An 18399-nucleotide genomic window follows, 5' to 3' on the forward strand; every position below is an offset into this window, starting at 1 on the left:
TGAGTGCTTGAACAGTGTTTGACACGGTTGAGAACACGCTGTTAGTATATTTAGTTATAGTTATAATATTATAATAACGTATAATAATGTTTCAACATTAGTATTGGGGTGAGTTGTTAGCAAATAGCAGTATATTGAAGGGGAAGGGTTGGATTTGTGATAAAGAAAGTCTGCCTCCATTTTGCTGCTGAAGACATGTCGAACCCCTGTTGGCAGTCATTAGGAGACAATATATCTTCACTATTATGATCGGACTTCAGATCCCAACAGATATCTATCCAAATTCTAGTCAGAAACGTTTAGCATTTAGAATGCTACTCTTCCAAGTCGCTAGCTTTAGCATAGATGACCTAGAAAAGGATGCTTTTATCTACTCCATGGTCTTGGATGATAAAACTCAAATATCAAAAGGAAAGGTCACGCTGCAACTCAAGGACTACAAAGTCTTCGCTTCATTCAAAATCAATTACAGTTCCAGTAATTAAGTGTTCCCCTGATCTCATATTTCAAATCTTATACAAAACTAAAAGCTACCAACCCACAATCCCTTTGTGGCTAACATCAATACGTTATGGGATCTGTAACGTCTTGCTAGCTCCAATGTAGAACCAATAATGCCAAGTACGGACCAGAAAATTGATACCAGTAGGGCTTAGATTACTGTTGCCATTAGAGGATCAAACAGACCTGAAGATCTCCTTGTATTTTTCTGGGCTGTCAAACCATGTCCGGGTGTTGATAATCTCCTTTTCCAACCAAAATGGATCTTTTTCCTTCATCTCATTCCACGACTGGAAGAATCTTTTCCACTTGTTCATGGCTCTCTTCAAACGAACACTTTTGCCTTTTCCAAAGAGAAACTTGAGATAATCTTGCCCTAGTCGAGTCAGCTCCTCGCCACTGATAATGTAGACATACTGCAGTAATTGGGCTAAAAAAGTTAATTGAGGTGTAACACAAGTATTTCTAGTAGACAACTGAAGCGACCATGATTCAAACCATTTCAGGTGATACATTGTAATATAAAACATGAAAAACTTCGAAGGAATAGAGATTTATCATATGGCTGTGGCTTCCAAGAGTAAAATAAAAAAACATAGCTGCATGCACAAGCCAACAGAGGCAAATACTTACAGAATTAAAAATAAAAAAAAATTTATTCCAATAAAAACAAGAAGAGACCAGGTTGCATTTTCAAGCGGGAGAGATTTTCAGTGATCATTTAGAAACAAAGAATGAAGGTTTTCCAGTTAGAAAAACCTTCATTCCTCGCTGGATTAGAAATACCACTTCTGCCAATCACTTTTGCTTTACACAGACACACACAAAAGCAGCAAACAGCCGAGAATCAGTAGCTAGTAAATAAATACTATTAGTTCAGTTTTGGGCTAGTAACTAACTGAAATGATGTTAGTCTATTACAAGAACCTTCTATGGAAACTCTCTATTTCATAAGAGATAAATATGCTCAAAAACTTGCAAATTGAAACATTGAGTTGAAAAAAAACAGTGTCTTGAGCGACCATATGCACCAAAGCAGAGGAAAAGAAAGATATTACTACCAGAAAGATAAAGCCAATAGTAGCTAATATCACTTGCATGGTTTCATCAATAATTCCAACAAGACCTTCATCCTCAGATTCTCCACCTCCACCCCCACCCCGACCCCCACCCCCACCCTTTTTCGCTGCCTCCATCATAAAATTCTTGTTTTTCAATCTGCTGGCGTAGCATATCTTCTATTGATTGTCCCTTGAAACTTCCCATAGCTTTTTCAAGTGGATTCCACGCAAGTCCCTACAATTAAGAAGTTCAGTCAAACATATACAGTGTTCCTTAATCATGACCAAGGCTTACAGAAATGACTCACAAGTACAGTACTCTCATAGACATCAAACCCCTCCCTCCCTCTCATACAAAACAATTTTCAAGGCCCAAATACAGCATCCAGTTTATGCCCTTCACTATCGCATAAATTTATAGAACAAACAAACAAACAAGCATATAAATAAGATTCCACTCATGCAAACAGCAGGAAAAGAAGTCACATAGATGACAAGGAAGAAAAGTGAGAAAAGAAGAATATTTTGCCCAAGGTTAGCAGAAGAAGCAGACACTCACGCATTGGTTTAATGCCCTTCACTATCACACACACACTAAAAAAGGGCACCGTGGAACCATCAATATCCCACAGCATTCAATCAAATTATTATATGGTTAAGAACAACCATGTCAGGGATCCCTTTGGAAAGCATAACACACCTCCTACAAAATTAAAATCTCAGAAATATCACTGAAAAAAATATGTAAGCAACCACGCACACCAAACAAAAACTTAAATAAGAGGCCTGGTACCTGGTTGTTTTTTTCGGACTTATCTTCGCCGCCAAGCAAGCAAACAGCTGAGCCATTCCGGTACTTCACCACAGGCTCAATTTTTTGGTGCTTCAATAAAGAGGCAAATTGTTGTTGCATCAAACCATTTGGAGGATATTTCAAAGACTTCATAGAAGAACCATGAACACGGGGCAATGGTAAAACACACAACGGTGCATCATTTTGACACCTTGATTGCGAAACTTTTGGAATAAAGAGAGAAGGACGGTGAACATTTGTCTGAATGCAGCTCGCCATCTAGACCAATCTTTCAATCCTCTCTTTGGGGATGCATTAAATCTCCCAAAAAAAAAAAACCTAAAATGTCAAACTTGAAGCGTCACTAAAGCATAGCTTAAATTGATAAAATTTCAAAGACTTCATAGAAGAACCAGCACCATCCATCTTCCATTTGTTACAGTCTTTTTTCAAAAAGGACTCAAATCATGATCACATGTCCTTGCATTTGGTTGCAGCAAAGTCAGGATATTATAACCACAACAAGTTATGAGCAAGAATCCGGTGAAGACAAACACAATAACTGTGCTGCGGCGGCGTATACAGTTACCCGCATGCATTATGATACAGTTCAGTATTCTTTCTAAGAACCTAAATTTTACCCTGAAAGATTACTAACAAACATATTTTAATTCTATTTCCGCAACAGGAAAAAAAAATTTCTTTTTTTAAAAGAGAGAGGGAGAGAGACTGGAAAAATGACCTTTCCCAATAAAAACTTCAAAATATATATCAACGACAAATAATAACAGAAAGTATAAACAATAGAAATTGAGAATCTCCATTTCAATCGATTTTTTGCAACCAAAAAAGCTCAATTTAAATCCGTAGAACTCACCGGTGATTTTGAAAGCCGTAGAACTTTCCGGCGATTTTTGTCACTGTTGTATTTACCTTTGTCTTTTCTTTCTCTCTGAAGATAGAATAGAGCAATTAGAGAGGATAAAAGAAAAACGTACCTATATGGTTTGGGCTCTTTTATTTTGGCGATTAAGGCGGTTTAACTTTAATGGGCCGGATTTCCTGGCCCATTAGGACCATAATTTTTCTTACACTCGTATCCATGTTAGTGTTAAAGTCTGTTTGTTTAATGTTTGCGCACGCTTCTTCCAGTCCTCCTCCTTCTCCAGTGCAGACAGCAGAAAGAGAAGGCTCTGTACTTCAAGTTTAGGCATGGATTTGATGGAGATTTACGAAATTGACCGGACAGTGGATTTCATTCACAGCAGAAACTTCACCAGAGTCGCTTTACAGGTAATTAATAATAATTAATTACATGGCTAAAACCTCTCTTTTTCTTTGCTAATTATATATTATTATTTAAAAAAATAGTTTCCAGATGAGTTACTGAAGGATTGTACTAAAGTGGTGAGAGTTTTGAGGGAGGAAATTGGGAAACTGAAAGAACAAATTGGGGTTAGTTTGTTTGTAATGGCGGATTCAACGTATGGAAGTTGTTGTGTTGATGAAGTAGGAGCTTCACGTATCAATGCTGATTGTGTTATTCATTACGGACACACTTGCCTTAGCCCGTGAGTACTACTTTTTATCTTCATTTCTTACATTTCAGCTTGTTTGTTCTTCTTTTTTTTTTTAATGTTTTTGAGTGTTTGATTTTGGCAGGACATCGACCCTTCCGGCTTTCTTTGTTTTTGGAAAAGCTATGATTGATGTATCAAGTTGTGCTGCAAGTTTATCGAATTATGCCTCAAATAACTGCAAGCCCTTTCTGGTATGATATAATGTTGCAATGTACGAATTTTGAAAGCGATCCATATAGCAATGTGGTACTACTTTATCGTGATTTGAGCAATGTAGTTGTAGTTGAACTTATGATGAGCATGTAGGGTGGTTCATAATTTGCTTGCTTGTCCATCACAGTCTAGAAAATCTTAGTGGCTTCTCTGTAGCTGTTAAGGTCAAAATTGTGATAATCAAGTTGAGTTGGTGCTTTAAATTCCTTTTTGCTTGTAAATTTCTCCATCCGCAGTGAAGGAGATTGATTGAGTCTTGTTGGTAGAATCCCTTACTAACTCTACTAGCTGGCTAGTGTGTGCCTGTAGCTATATCAGGCATTGATTACCCTTGAGCCTAAAAGAAAAAAAACCAAACATGGAGTTACTGATTTTCTTGTCTGCTAATAATTTGGGGGTGTTATAATTCTGAAGGTATAAAACACACCTTTATTTGAGATATACTATCCATGTAACAAAGACTTTTGTTGGTACAACATAATGTTGCTATTTATATTCATGGCAACTATGACATTGGATGATAGGATCTTATGATAAATGCGTGTTTTGAAGTTTAAAGAATTGATTGTTCTGGCATAGCTTACTGCCAGCAAGCACAATTGCGCAATTACTTATTTTTGGATATAGGTGCTTTTTGGACTGGAATATGCACATGCAATTCCATATATCAGAGAGGAACTGGTAGCAGCAGCATCCACACTATCTGGGTCCAAAACCAAGACTGTATTTCATTTTGCGGAAGTTATGTGTCCATTAATAAATCCTCCCGATTGCCATAAAGATTCTGGTGGGCTTCCCAGGTCAGTAGGTGATGGTGAGGTTAGCGATGAACTTGGTGTGGCAGCTTGTTCTAGACACACCATTGGAGGCTTGAGCTGGGAATTACCTAGTGGACAAAAAATGGAGGACTACTTGCTTTTATGGATTGGTTCAGACAATTCAGCATTTGCAAATGTTGTACTCACATTCAATGGATGCGAAATAGGTAGAAGTTGTTGCCATGTTTGCATTAAATTTTCTGTGAATTGTTTTTTGGATATTCACATATGTGTGTTTGCTTAATGAATAACTTGCATTTGTTGCTTTACCATAATTCAGGTGTCTGAATTCTGATGGTGGTGGAGATATTCTTGTTTGTATTACTGTGCTTCTGTGTGTATGTTTTGTGTTTACAATTCTTCCCGGCAACCTAGAAAATTTTCAGTTTCTGGTTGCGTAACTGCCTTTATTTATAAGCCATGTTAGCTCCATTCCTGTTTATCTTCTGATATTATTGATATGGTGTTTTTCCTTTTAAATTCAAGCTATGCTTATGCATGTATTTTTCTCATTGAGCTTATTTGCTAGTATGGTTATGAGAACCTCAAAATATTTTGATTTGATTGCTTTAAAATTATTTTCTTAATTGCTCAGAATGTGAAACATTTTCAGTTAAGCATCTGCATATCTGGGTACTATCCAATATTAAAATACGCCAGCTGTATTTCTTTTCTTTTATCTTTTTAAACAAATGCTGAATTTGATTTGGTGGCGGTGGTTTTAGTCAGATATGATGCCAATGGAAATTTCTTGGGAACAGATTTATCTCAACAGAGAAGGATTCTGAAGCGTAGGTATTATTTATGAGATAAAAGTTTTGTTCTCCCTTTGTCTTCTTCTCTGAATTTTTTCCTCCTTATTTTATGTATTCATGTCATGTAGCTCTGTTGCTTGATTCATTGTGTTAGTGATATTACATGCAGATATTACCTAGTGGAGAAGGCAAAAGATGCTAACATTGTTGGGATTTTGGTGGGAACTCTCGGAGTAGGTATGTCATTTCTGGTGTTTTTATCTAATTTCGTATTGATAGTTACATCTGTGGTTTTGCATTCCAGGGTCATCTTTCCAGAATTTCATTATGTTACTATTTAACTTTCACTTTTATACCAGTCTGGAACTCTGGCTCCTGTGCAGTTTTGAAATGCACTCCCATTTGTTCCTGAATCCTGAGCATGTTCATGTTCTGCACTCTTCTTTCAAGACCTTTCTTTTACCTGCTGAGAACTGGATTCTTAATTTTATCCCCTTTTATGCCTCTGTGTGCATATGTGCAACGTGTATATGTATATATACATACGCCACACTTAGATGTGCATGTAGTCAAACTCCGGTGATCTGCACTTTTTTCACCATTCTAGTTCTTATCTATTGGTCTTTCGTTGACATTAGTTCCCAGAGTTTGTCTTAGAATAATAAACACCCATTGATGGGAAATCTTACCAGAATCTGGAAATTTTTCCTGGGTTTGACTTTGAATGACTATGGGATATCCTGCTTGTGTATGGTTATTCCTTTGAATTCTAATATTCCTAGGAGAATGAACATCATAGTTAATAAGATCTGTTCATTTTAGCTTTGCTTTAAGACAACAAGACCATTTTTTACATGATATCTGGAATACTACAAAGTTTCTTCTTCTTACTTCTTGGGACTAATACATGCTGTATGCTTATAGATAATGTATTACTAGTGTTCTATTCTTAAAGTAGTATAGACAATCAATTGTCCAATGTGCTTCCATTTGGTGCAGCTGGTTACCTCAATATGATCCATCAGATGAAAGACCTGATCACTGGTGCAGGGAAAAAGGTCTATACTCTTGTCATGGGAAGGCCAAATCCTGCAAAGCTTGCCAACTTCCCTGAAGTAAACCCAATTATCTGACTCAGAAGATTGTCTACTTTTAGTTATGGATGTTAGAATCTTGAGTTGCATAATGACAATATTCTGTTTGTGGCAGTGTGATGTTTTTATCTATGTCTCCTGTGCCCAAACTGCTCTATTGGATAGCAAAGAGTTCTATGCTCCAGTTATTACTCCATTTGAGGCCATGCTAGCTTTCAACAGGTTTGAATTTGTTACACCTGCAAGCTAAAAATTGACTTCCTAGCAAAATGCTTAATCCAACTTCGATTTTGTAAATCTCATCGATCTCCTCTTTTCCTTTTGTTCTGTTCCGCCTAATTATTAATAGGTTAAGTTATGTGGTTCCAATTTTTTTCCTCCTTTGAAACCCAAGGGATAGTCTAATAGCAGGTGCTTCTGCCATCTACCTAGAAGAGTAGGCTAAGCAGGTTATCCATCATACTTACAAAAGCAGCGGCAATAGTTCCAGCAGTTCGTTATTCCTCTTCACTGGAATAAACCTCTATCTCTTCCATTTTATTCTCTCCCCCCTTAAAAACAGAGCGATGCCACATCAGAGCAACATATAGACCGTGATTTGACTTTTGAGTTGGCATTGTAAGGTGGATGGAGGGGATTTGGAGAGATTAATTGCATTCCAAAATTTATGTTTACATATAGAATTCATCATCCCGGGAATTCTTGGTATTCATTCACTTCCAAATTCATTTATCAGAATTGCATTTTGCAGAGGAAGTGAATGGACAGGAGCATATGTGATGGAATTCAGGGATTTGATTACTGCATCTCCAGTGGAAGTGAAGAGTTACTCTGAAGAAGCACGGTTTTCTTTTGTGCAAGGCAGATATGTTGAAGATTTTGATTTGCAAGGTAGTTTTACCTGCTTCCAGTTTCTCTGTTGCATGTGGATTTATTGAAGTTGTACCTTTGAATGATAAAACCTGGAAATAATGAATGATTGTCTAAGCTGTTGTTGTTTACTTTTGTTAATGATAGAAAAGGGACTAGGCCATGGTGACAATACCATAATTCTATCCTCGTTTTCTACATTGTCATGAATGAAAAGCATGTTGGAATTTATTACTCTTCATTGTTTCAGCATTAGTTTTTCTTTTCTCGATGAAATAGTAAATGTTCATTATTATTAATGGTGGTGTAGTGATGGAAAGCGAAGTGAAAAAATGCACTAGATGAATTGGTGATTCATCATCTATTATTTTCTCATATTTGTGAGTCTTGGGTTCTCTTTTATCAAATTATGGACCATGATTTGCTTTGAGATGTTGAACTTATTGTAACCTTACCTAAACTTTCTTGAGAATTCCATTGATGCATTCACTCCACATCTTACATGCTATAGTGATTTAACAACATATTTGAATTGTTGCACAAACAGAGAAAAAAGAAGAAGAAAATGAAGGAGTTCTAGCTTTGGCAAATGCAACCGAGAAGGCTCTAAAATTGCAGGACAGAAGTTCTAATTCTCTCACCAAGGGCACAGTGCAATCCGGGGCAGATTATTTTGCAACTCGATCTTACCATGGTCTTGACATGCACGGTGATAATTCTATGCTGGAGCCATATCTAATTGGCAGAACTGGAAAGGCATCAGGTTACCAACATGAGAAAGGCGAGTAGGAAAGTTTTGGTTATTTTACTGAAATTGTGAGACATAGCAAGAGGAAGTCAAAGGTTCACCCTGGAAGCGAGCTCCTGGAATTTCTGGGGGGTGAGCCTGGCTGGGAGAAAATTGAGGTCCATGTTTTGCTTCTTGACAAGTGATGCCTGATCAAAATTTTGTAGTGGTCCATTTTGTTGTTGGGTTTACCTGCATGGAAACAAGGATAAAATATTTGTGTTTGCTTTCTTCGCATTTGGTTTTGTAATCCCAGGAAATGACAATCAACAACAGCAACAAAGATAGAATTGGCTATTGCATTTTGCTATAAATGCGAGAATGTGATTTCATTTTGCTTTCCTGCGTTCACTGTTTTGTTAAAGTATGTACGAGTCAAGTTTAGTTATGAAATCTTGATCTAACCTGATGGGTTGACACGGTGATTTGATGACTCGGAGCTTGGCTTCACAGTGTTGTTTGTTGTACATAAAACCATTAAAGAAATCCACAAGTCCCTCCGTCATGAATAAAACTAGTGACCAGGGACTCTGACGCTGGGTCCTGATGCAAGCCAACAACCCATGCTGTTTTCTGCCATTTCATAAACTGGAGAGTGTCTAATGATGGGCTCTTGCACATTCCTCCGGCAACACCCGTGTTGCCTGCACACTACGCAAATGCTAGCTTAAAATAGAAACTAAGACGACATAAATGATTAAGAGATGGCTCCTTTTTTCAAAATTTATGGTCGAAAATGCACTCAAAATTGCTCAAGCAAGTCGCCTTTGTATACGGGAGTTTCTCTACCTGGAGCTTTTGAGTGCTTATTTTTGGCTTGTGGAAATATAAAGGTGGGTGATAGGGGTGAGAAAAAAATCATCAACTAATAGAACTAAAAACAAATAATTAAAAATACTAAACCGGGAAAAAACCCATAAAAACCCTAGTTTCTATTTTAAAAATCTAAAACTAATTAAATTAGACCGGTTGAGGCAAAAATGACCAAGTAAATCCAATATCTTTCGGAAACAAAAAACAACAATGGGATGCAAAAGCTAGCTCCTTTTTTTATATATAAAAAGAAACTCTTGCGATTTTTTTTTTGTTTGATTGGTTATTAAAATGAATTTTAAACTTTCTATATATGCTTGTAGTTTAGAAGTGTTTCGTGGTTTTTTAAAATTTTTTGTGGCTAAAAGAGGGTGACGGTGACCAGAATAACCTATGAAAAGCCCAAAACTAATTAAATTAAAACAAAAAAAAAACCCACAAAAGGGAGTACCATTGTATGCTTGGAATTAATTCTCTTGGAAAATAAAGGAATTTTGCTTGGGTTGCTAAGGCTTCCGTGTAACAAACCCGGTGTTGAATTACCTACTCATTAACAGTATAAAGTAATAGAATGGGGATTAACGGTAGCATCATTGTTCCGTCCTCTCACATTAACGTACTCACCCCACAATTTATAGCTAGTTTTTCCCATTTTTAGATCATTTAAGTTTTTATTTTTTATTTTTTATTTCAGTCACTGAACTTTGTGTTTCTTTCAATTTCATTCCCATAAATTACATTTGCATGGTTTCACGTGTTGGGATCGGTTTTTATCTGCATGCTCTTGCATATCGATCATCGAATGTGTCATGGAATATTCCTACCTGTTTCGGAAGCCTGCCTGCTCGCACCTAGTCAAGCCTATGACACATATAAGAAGTGCAATAGAATGTGTAAAGAATTCTCGTTTTAGGGCACAGCCAAAATCATCCGTTGCATTACTGTTGTCTACAGCTGCGAAGAAGCAGCCTTCATCGCTCGTGCTGGCTGTGACAAGTGAACAATTGGCTCGATGGTCACATTTCACACTTCACACTGCGGCAAAGGTGGCATCTGAAGCCCCATAAAAAAAACGCCATCTTTAAATGGTCAAATCTGCTACCAGTTATCATTTTAAATGCAAGTCAATTTGCTGTCACGCACACATGCAATATAGATTATAATTGCAACGTGACAATGGTTTTTAACATCAAGCCAATTCAAAAAAACTTGTCCTGTTTTAATTCGGCTCAACTATACAGCGATCATCTATTTGGCCTTTACAGAGTATTTTGCTCGCAAAGCAAAGACCTAATCCAATACTATACTCGCAAGTACGAATTGGGTGTTCGCACATGGAAGTATTAAATGCTTCAAAAGTTATTTCTCTTTTGCCTCAACTCATTGAGCTCCATCTCGATGTCAGGATCTCGGAATGGATTGTTTGAGTTGGTGACAACTGTTCTTCCGGGTGGAAGTTCTCCTTTCTGTTTCAGAGGATCAAAGAAATAGTAGTCAAAGAAAAAGGAAATGGAAGTTACACAAATTTTACAAGAAGAAAAGTCACAACGATTATTTCCATCCAAAATCATGTAGATTTCATAATTTCTCATCCTGGTTCCATGGTCACCATCCATGATTCGAATACCAGGATATGATTTTTTACAAGTAATCAAACAGGCTATGACAGTAATTATTTAGCCCTTGTTGAGTTGAGCTATACATGACAAGAAAATCACAGGGCACCTTTTTTCTCATATACTAGCAAGTTGTGTGAGGCAAACCTTTGAGCTACCAGCAAGTTCCTTCTTCAGATTCTCAAGGTCGTCATCAACTGATGATCCTTCAAGCAATGCAAACTGCATATACAACGAACATAAAAGAATGGTAAGGATCACAAAGAAATCTCCTTTCTGGAAAGAAACCATTAAATGTGAAGTTAAAAGTGCTATTTCATATGGTAATAAGATTGGGATGATCAGCAGCTGGTTTTAAGCAGGAATTGGAGTAAAAATCATGCAGAAATATATAGTTCAATGGAAAGTTCCAGAAATATGTTGTCATAGTAAAGGCAAAAAGTTAAAACTCCTTCACTTTTCAAATACCCTAATCCAGAACTTATCTGTGTTATTCCCAACAGCCCACATTAATAGCTACCCTTTAATTATACATCATCCATCGTATTTATGTGCTGAATGAGAATTTCTTCTTCAAGACCCATTTGAAGGACTCCACTTGAAGTCAGATCCATCACGCATTTTAGCTTTCAGGGGTAAAACGTCAATGCCAAATTCTATTCCAACGGATGTTCGGCCCATCAAGGGCCAAAGAAGTTCATGGAAAGGGACTCAAGAAACCCCCCTTGGATTAGAACCAGGCCTTTCCTTGCCATATTAGCAGTTTAACATCGGTTAATAAATAGAAGAGGAGAAAGAGTAAGCCGTTGCTGCAGAAAGGAAATGGAACTAGAAAACCAAAAAGAAGAGAAGGCAGTAGCCAACACAGCTTCTCAATCATGTTAACCACAATTGAATTCATTTCTATATAACTAATGTTAGCTCTGAAATATGAATAGAGAAAATGAATTTGAAGTTAATTAAATTTGCTAAATTTACAGACTTTTAAATAGGGCCTAACTGCATGTTTGTGTGGTTTGGCCTGGTTGAAATCAATCTCACAATTGTACAAATGTGTGCATGTATGCATGTGCTAGTGATGCGGGACAAAAGAGATTTGAAGATGAAAAGTAGTTTTTTTGCCCCCAAGCTGTAAGCAAAAAGATTAAATGGATTTTTTTTCTTTCAAGTCTAGATCAACTGTTGATGATGATTCTACATAATTTTTAGGGTTTAGGAACTGTGTTGAATTTTGAGGATTTTCACAAGTCCTAAAAGATCAATTAACTATAAGAACAATTAAAAGCCTATGCACTGATACCAAAGTTAATGTGGGACAAAAGAGATAGCAGATGAAGTAAAAAGCTAAGAAGAGAGAAAACAAGAAGCTAAGAAGAAAAAACCAAAGAATAAGAAGCAAAAGCTGAAGAAGAGAAAGAATGGGGGTTGGAAAAGTATGCAACTTTGCAAATTTTATTCAATTCATCAATAATTGTCTAACATTTAGAAAAGTAGGATATAAATATTTAAACCCTAACTAGAAACAAGCAATTGAGCTTATAGCCCACTAAGTAAAATATCCAACAATAATTAAATCAAGCTCAATAAATAAAGCCTTAATTAATAAACCTTAAATAACAGTTCAAATAAATTAAACCAAAATATAAATTAAAGCCTAATTTCTCAATGGTTTGGTTTACCCTCCATCGTCCATGATCATATGAGTACATAAACAATATCTTGAGTCCAGTGTCCCCACCAGATAGTTTTAGACAATCAGTTATGGAAGTCGTCCCCACCAGATAGTTTTAGCCAATCAGTTATGGAAGTCAGGCCATGCCTATATGTCTTTGTGTTTAGCATACTTTTATTAACAATTCAAAATTAATAAATACATAAATAAAAAGTTGCCAACTCATTGCACAATAAGAATGTAAAGGTCAACAAAAGCAAACAAGGATGCTTCCAACAATTTATAAAGGGAGAATTGGACAGAGAACAGTTTAGCTCAAGAACATTCTTAAAAATTATAGAAGGCGCAAGTATAAAAAATAGTTGACGGAGAAAAATAAATACCTTTCCATCAAGCTCATTTGTAGTTAACTGGCCAAGAGCTTCTGCTTCTGATTCCATTGCCAATACTATCAAAAAGGGAGAGGGGGGCCGGGGGCGAAAGAGGGAGAAGGGGGCGGGGAGCATACAGAAAAAAGATCTTAGATGTCAACAAGATTCCACACTATGCCATAATCCAGGACAATCAACAAGGGATCCAGATGACTTGCTGCAAGCATGATTTTTAGTGACCAATAATCGCATTTGATCAAGGATAAACATAAACAGCATCCAACTGAAGGTACTATGGATCTATGGATTATTCAATGAAGGAACTGGTGAATAACATGGTGCTCTTAATATCCAAATTGATAGCTCCGGGGAAGAAAAACATTTTTGAAAGGGGGGGACTGCAACTTTCAGATGATGCGGGAGAAACACAGCTGAAATTTTTTGGTCAGCCATGTTAGTGGAGGATACAGAGAAGTGATACCGTGGATCCTAAATACACTGCACGAATAGGTAACAGAAGGAATTCGAATTGACATCAACAATAGGCATCATTATATGAGCATCAATAGACTGGAAAGTAATGGAAAAGTTAAACACACACCCTAGGTAACTATCCAGGTCACAGTTACAAAGAATCAATTTGGAGACATAATCATTGAAACAAAATGAGAGAAAAGAATGATTGTAGCTTGATTGAGTTTTTGGTAGACTGACATGGAGATAAAGGAAAACAGTTGTGTGCATACAGTGTGCTGTCTACATGTAGGTGTATTCTAGAACCACAGATATATCACACGTCATAATGTTCTGTTTCCATAGTATATTATCTGAAACTGTCAAAATCTTCATAGAATATAGGAGAGGACGGCAGGAAATGCATACCAAACAGAATTTCAATGAAGAGATTAGTTTCAAACACCTTACCTTTCTCTTCCATTTTTTCAAAAGCTGATAGTGCATTACTTGTATTAACATTTCCCAACATTTCATTCACTTTGGTTGCAGTCCTACAGGAACAGAAGTGCACAGAAAAACAAGCATTAGAAAGGTAACACAAAGAAATAAAACTACTAAGAGAGGGGAACTGGGGGTAGAGACAACTTTGCAGACTGAGCACGTGCTTTCAGAGTATCTTTCTTTGATTTTGCCTCCTGTATCTTGCTCTCCAATAACTACACATAAAATCGATTTCATTAAAAAAAAAACTACCACAAAGTCATTAATATATCATTATAGCTATTGAAAGGACAAAAACCAAAAATTAGAAAGGAAAAGCAGCATGAAATATGGCCAAGTAAATTTGGAAATCTTTACCAAAAGGATTCTAAAAAATGTCACCTGTCAGCTTCCAGCACCAAACAAAATCCTAAAACAGGAGAATCTCAAGCATCTTTTAATGTTTATCTTTGGTTTATTGTTACAAGAAAGGAAGAGAAGGCAAATTGCCTCCATATCTCACCAAATCACTTCCATTTAAGAACTCAAATTATTACTATGCAACTGATCACAAACAATAAGTTAATACCTTATTTCTATCTATGCCTCATCCTGAATTCAACCCAAAACTAATTAGGAATTTGACATTTATTGAACACGTTCATTCTGTTCCTGGCAGGAAATTTATTTTCTACCATATCTCATAAATGTTTATGTACCATAATTCAAATAAATTCATGGGTACAGGATGAACCATTACCTAAGAATGTTCAGTTTAGGACAGGCCAAACCAATGACAATACACAAGTTATTTTCACAAGAAGCATGATGTAGGAATCATAAGAATATGCATACCCGAGTATTAGAGATGAGATTTTCAACAACACTTCTCTGTTGATCAAGTTGTGCTTTGAAAGAATTAGCATTATCCTGCAAAAATGAAAGCAGAACAATTAACTTTCCCAAGGATTCCTTTGTAAATTTGACAACACTTCCCCATTCAGCTTGCAACATCTGAACAACTCTTTGTTTACAGTCACACCTGAATTCTCAACAACAAATAACAGCAACTTCCACATTTGTTATTTTAGAAGTAACAGTGTTCGGTAAACATGAGGGAATTATTTTTTCTTTTTTGAAGGTGATAAAGAATGTACTTGATAAGAGGGCATTAAGTTGAGGAACAACCCTGTAAAATATTTGCTCTTCTAGATTAAGCATTATTTATCAGAAGCTGCTGTGAACACAGAGCTGCCAATCAAAGTAACAACATTCATAAAAAATCATCTATCCTTGGTTCTTTACAGACTGGGGATACTCAAAGTAGAAAATTATGAATTGATAACAAATTAAGAAAATGGAAGATATTAGTTACCGATGTGTTCTCATCATCTAGATTGAATTACTCTTTGCTAGCACAATATATTAAAGCAGTACTAAAATTTACAAAATCACACGATCATAAAGTATTAAAACATATGATGGAACTAGCAGAGAGGTTACATCTAAATTAGCCCACAAATTCTTATGGACTGTTAATTCAAGAAAAAAGATTTTTCCTTTTCTCGCTCTCTTTCTCCATCTCTTTCCAACAGCAGCGCAACAAGGCTTGAATGCCAATGCAGTAGCATTTAGAATTGTTAACCTTGTTTGATACCTAGACCTTTAGTCCAAGTACTGTTATTGCTTTGTAATGCAGAGGTACTTGGTGCAAAACAGAAGCTAGAAATGGACAAATTCAAACACCACATAGTCTCTTTCAGGAACATTGAACTTACAGCATAGGTTTTACGCCTCTTAAGAGCTTCACGTGCAAGGTCTTCCTCTCCCTTTTGAAGAGCAAGTTGTGCCTTACGGTACCTACACAGTGCAAAATAATGCTTCATTTATATGATAAGAATGCAGTCAAAATAACAAATCTAATTGAGTTTTCCCTTGTTTGTAATAGTAACTCCAACCATGGTTACCATTCTTCAGAAGCTTGTTGAGCAGCATTATATTTATTTTCCAAACGCTTTTGAGAAGCCAAAACCTAGAGAAAATATAAAAGAAGAACATCATAAAGGAAAAGGAGGAAGAATAAAGAAATTCCACACAGGCAGGGTATTGAAAAGCCTGGACATTTTATATTCATTAATGATACTGCCATTTCAGTGTTAAATACTTAACATATTATACCTTCATATATTGAGGAAGAAGAAGAGAAAAGATGAAGAGAAGAAGGAAGAGAGAACCAATAGTAGCTAAAGAAGGAAACAAATGCAAGATCAATTACTTGTGCTGTGGCCTGACGCATCTTTGTTAGGTCATCATTCATTTCAAGTACTGTCTGCTCTAGGATTTTCTCAGGATCTTCAAAGGAACTTACAATTGCATTTGCATATGACTGTGACAGAAGAAAGCTAAACCATGTTGGTTAATGTAGAAAAATTAATAATTTTTAGCAATGTTGGTCATTAACGAACACCACAGTATCAGTCCATAAATGCAGGTAATCAATCCAGGACCTCACCTTCACAACTCTAGCAAACCGATCAAAAAGGTTCATACGAGTTCCAAGAGCACCTCCACCTTGTCCATAACAATGGGACCGAGTTGATAGACCGGTCCTAATCCTAGTAATTTTTAGAGCTTCAACTGCAAGCAAAATTAAATTCAGCAAATAGATCAATGTGTGTTTAAACACGCAAGTGCAGTTCCAACTGCAGAAATGTGTATTCTGAATCAGATTGCTGGCATTTATATAGAGATACTCTGTTATGCTTGTGACAATACCATTATTAAACTTGTCAAAGATCTACATCAAATTACTCAAATTCAGAATACCAAAAGCTCACAAACAACATTCAGCCCAAAACCGAACAAAACAATCAAGAACATCCATACAGCCAACCCCATCAACTCTTGTGACTTGTAACGCTCAGTTGAATTCATTGGTCCTCAAACAATCAGCCCCTACCAAATTCCACCTCACAATCACAACACTCCACCGTAGATATTACAAATTCATCCAAAAGGGTCTCCTTATTTATCACCCCTAAAAGACACCAACTATAGAAACATACAATTGGGCTCCACACAATTACTACTCTAAAGCTAACAATTGCCTATCCCTGTATATTTTTTTTTAATAAGAAAATCCACACAAGACAAAGAATCCAAAAATCCTTCACTCATATCGCTAAAAAAAAAAGCCATTAACATAAAAAACAGCGAATTATAGCATCTGGGTCTCCTCTCAATTCACATTCAACACTATAAAGCACCAAACTTAGATGGAAAAAAGGACCTAAATATCCAAAAAAGGATCAAATTTAGGGACCAAAATTAAAAAATAAAACAGATACATATAAACACATGCACCACAACAAATAAAGCACGTACCTCCACCATTGAAAAACGATGTCTTGAGATTCCTCCTCTTCACCAGACTCAAAATAGTATTGCTGTTGCTGTTGCTGTTGCTGTTGGAGCTTGAAGAAGTAGAAGGAGGGTGTGGCAATGGCAGGGTTAATCCTGAAATTAACTGTGATTTTATGGCCATTTTTAAGCGAGTTTCAATTTTGCTGCTTTGGTAATCATAAATCTTTGGTTTTCAGGATAGAAGGGGAAGAGACCAGGATCACTCGATAACACGTTTGTCAATTTCGGTTTTTTATTACGTCTGAGCCGGACCCTAATATCGCAAGGTGAACCGGGTTCGATTTTGTTATTGCTGTTGTTGTTAATTAAATTAATTCATTATTAAATTATTATTAAAAAGAAGCTAAAACTCATCGTCATTTTCCTTTACACATAGAAACAAACTATTTGTATTGTAGTCTTGCTCATAGTTTTTTTTTATTATTATTATTCTTTGATTTTTTTAATCACTAAAGTTTTTTTTTTTAACTTAGTCCTTTCATATTAAATTAATTTGATATTAACATTGATGATTTATTTTAGTTAGCTTGATATAAGGTTCTTGTAATGTCAAAAAAAAAAATCTAACATTAAATTTGTGCTTGATTTGTCAGAATAAATTCAATTTTATTTATTCAAGATTATTATAACTTTAGAGACTAAATTAAAAACTAAAACAAATGTTCACTTTATTTTTTTGCCAAATCAAGTACTAAATTAAATAAAAAAATGATGTTTTATAGCTCGTGTAACACGTATATCATCATGTGAGGAAGTCTACCATACTATGGTGACACTTGCAATTTTCTCCGAGCTCCTAAGTCAGTGTTCCTTAATGTCTTTGGAATAGTTTAGGTAAAGGCTTCCTTTTCTATTAATGTGTGATGATGGCATGACTCTAATAATTTATTATTATTTTCTTTTTTTTTATTTCTCTTTTCTTCTTGATTTCTACATTTACTCTCTCTAAAATAACAAATAAGGCTACCAATTACTTTTATATCAGAGTTAATTATTATTTTTAACAAAAAATATAGTTCGGTTTTGTAAAATTGATATTCAATAAATCATGGAATGATATTTGAAATCATGAACACATGAGACAATGCAAAATGAA

At 35.9% G+C, this 18399-nt stretch overlaps 2 protein-coding genes and 1 pseudogene across 2 annotated transcripts; 1 reads left to right on the forward strand and 2 right to left on the reverse strand.

The window, feature by feature from the left end:
* Positions 1-423: 423 nt before the first annotated feature.
* On the reverse strand, positions 424-3342 carry LOC105121713 (uncharacterized; annotated as a pseudogene).
* A 111-nt stretch (positions 3343-3453) lies between these two features.
* On the forward strand, positions 3454-8809 carry LOC105121712 (diphthamide synthesis DPH2 family protein). The gene is made up of 10 exons (XM_011020450.1): positions 3454-3648; positions 3727-3926; positions 4018-4126; positions 4776-5133; positions 5692-5761; positions 5891-5958; positions 6721-6836; positions 6931-7037; positions 7567-7706; positions 8233-8809. Exons 1-10 carry the CDS (start codon positions 3568-3570, stop codon positions 8472-8474), a joined length of 1491 nt encoding a protein of 496 aa, XP_011018752.1. The 5' UTR covers positions 3454-3567; the 3' UTR covers positions 8475-8809.
* Positions 8810-10365: 1556 nt separating this feature from the next.
* On the reverse strand, positions 10366-17529 carry LOC105121711 (membrane-associated 30 kDa protein, chloroplastic-like). Its single transcript, XM_011020449.1, has 11 exons — positions 17265-17529; positions 16393-16517; positions 16156-16266; positions 15848-15912; positions 15659-15740; positions 14736-14810; positions 14046-14116; positions 13869-13951; positions 12957-13021; positions 11049-11123; positions 10366-10751 (listed from the first exon to the last, which is right to left on the reverse strand). The coding sequence occupies exons 1-11, from the start codon at positions 17422-17424 to the stop codon at positions 10638-10640; spliced, it is 1026 nt and encodes a 341-aa protein (XP_011018751.1). The 5' UTR covers positions 17425-17529; the 3' UTR covers positions 10366-10637.
* Between the last annotated feature and the right edge of the window lie 870 nt (positions 17530-18399).

Source organism: Populus euphratica, unplaced genomic scaffold (genome assembly GCF_000495115.2).
Source record: "Populus euphratica unplaced genomic scaffold, PopEup_1.0 scaffold46.1, whole genome shotgun sequence".
Lineage (NCBI taxonomy): Eukaryota > Viridiplantae > Streptophyta > Magnoliopsida > Malpighiales > Salicaceae > Populus > Populus euphratica.

Bases quoted from the DNA above. Each gene is read 5' to 3' on its own strand.
- LOC105121712 (XM_011020450.1), top strand. From the start codon at position 3,568: ATGGATTTGATGGAGATTTACGAAATTGACCGGACAGTGGATTTCATT. The intron at 4,127-4,775 runs GTATGATATAAT...TTTTGGATATAG, and splicing joins ATAACTGCAAGCCCTTTCTG to GTGCTTTTTGGACTGGAATA. The intron at 7,038-7,566 runs GTTTGAATTTGT...TGCATTTTGCAG, and splicing joins GCCATGCTAGCTTTCAACAG to AGGAAGTGAATGGACAGGAG.
- LOC105121711 (XM_011020449.1), bottom strand. From the start codon at position 17,424: ATGGCCATAAAATCACAGTTAATTTCAGGATTAACCCTGCCATTGCCA. The intron at 13,022-13,868 runs GTAAGGTGTTTG...CCTTTTTGATAG, and splicing joins TGAAAAAATGGAAGAGAAAG to TATTGGCAATGGAATCAGAA. The intron at 10,752-11,048 runs GTTTGCCTCACA...CCTCTGAAACAG, and splicing joins AACTTGCTGGTAGCTCAAAG to AAAGGAGAACTTCCACCCGG.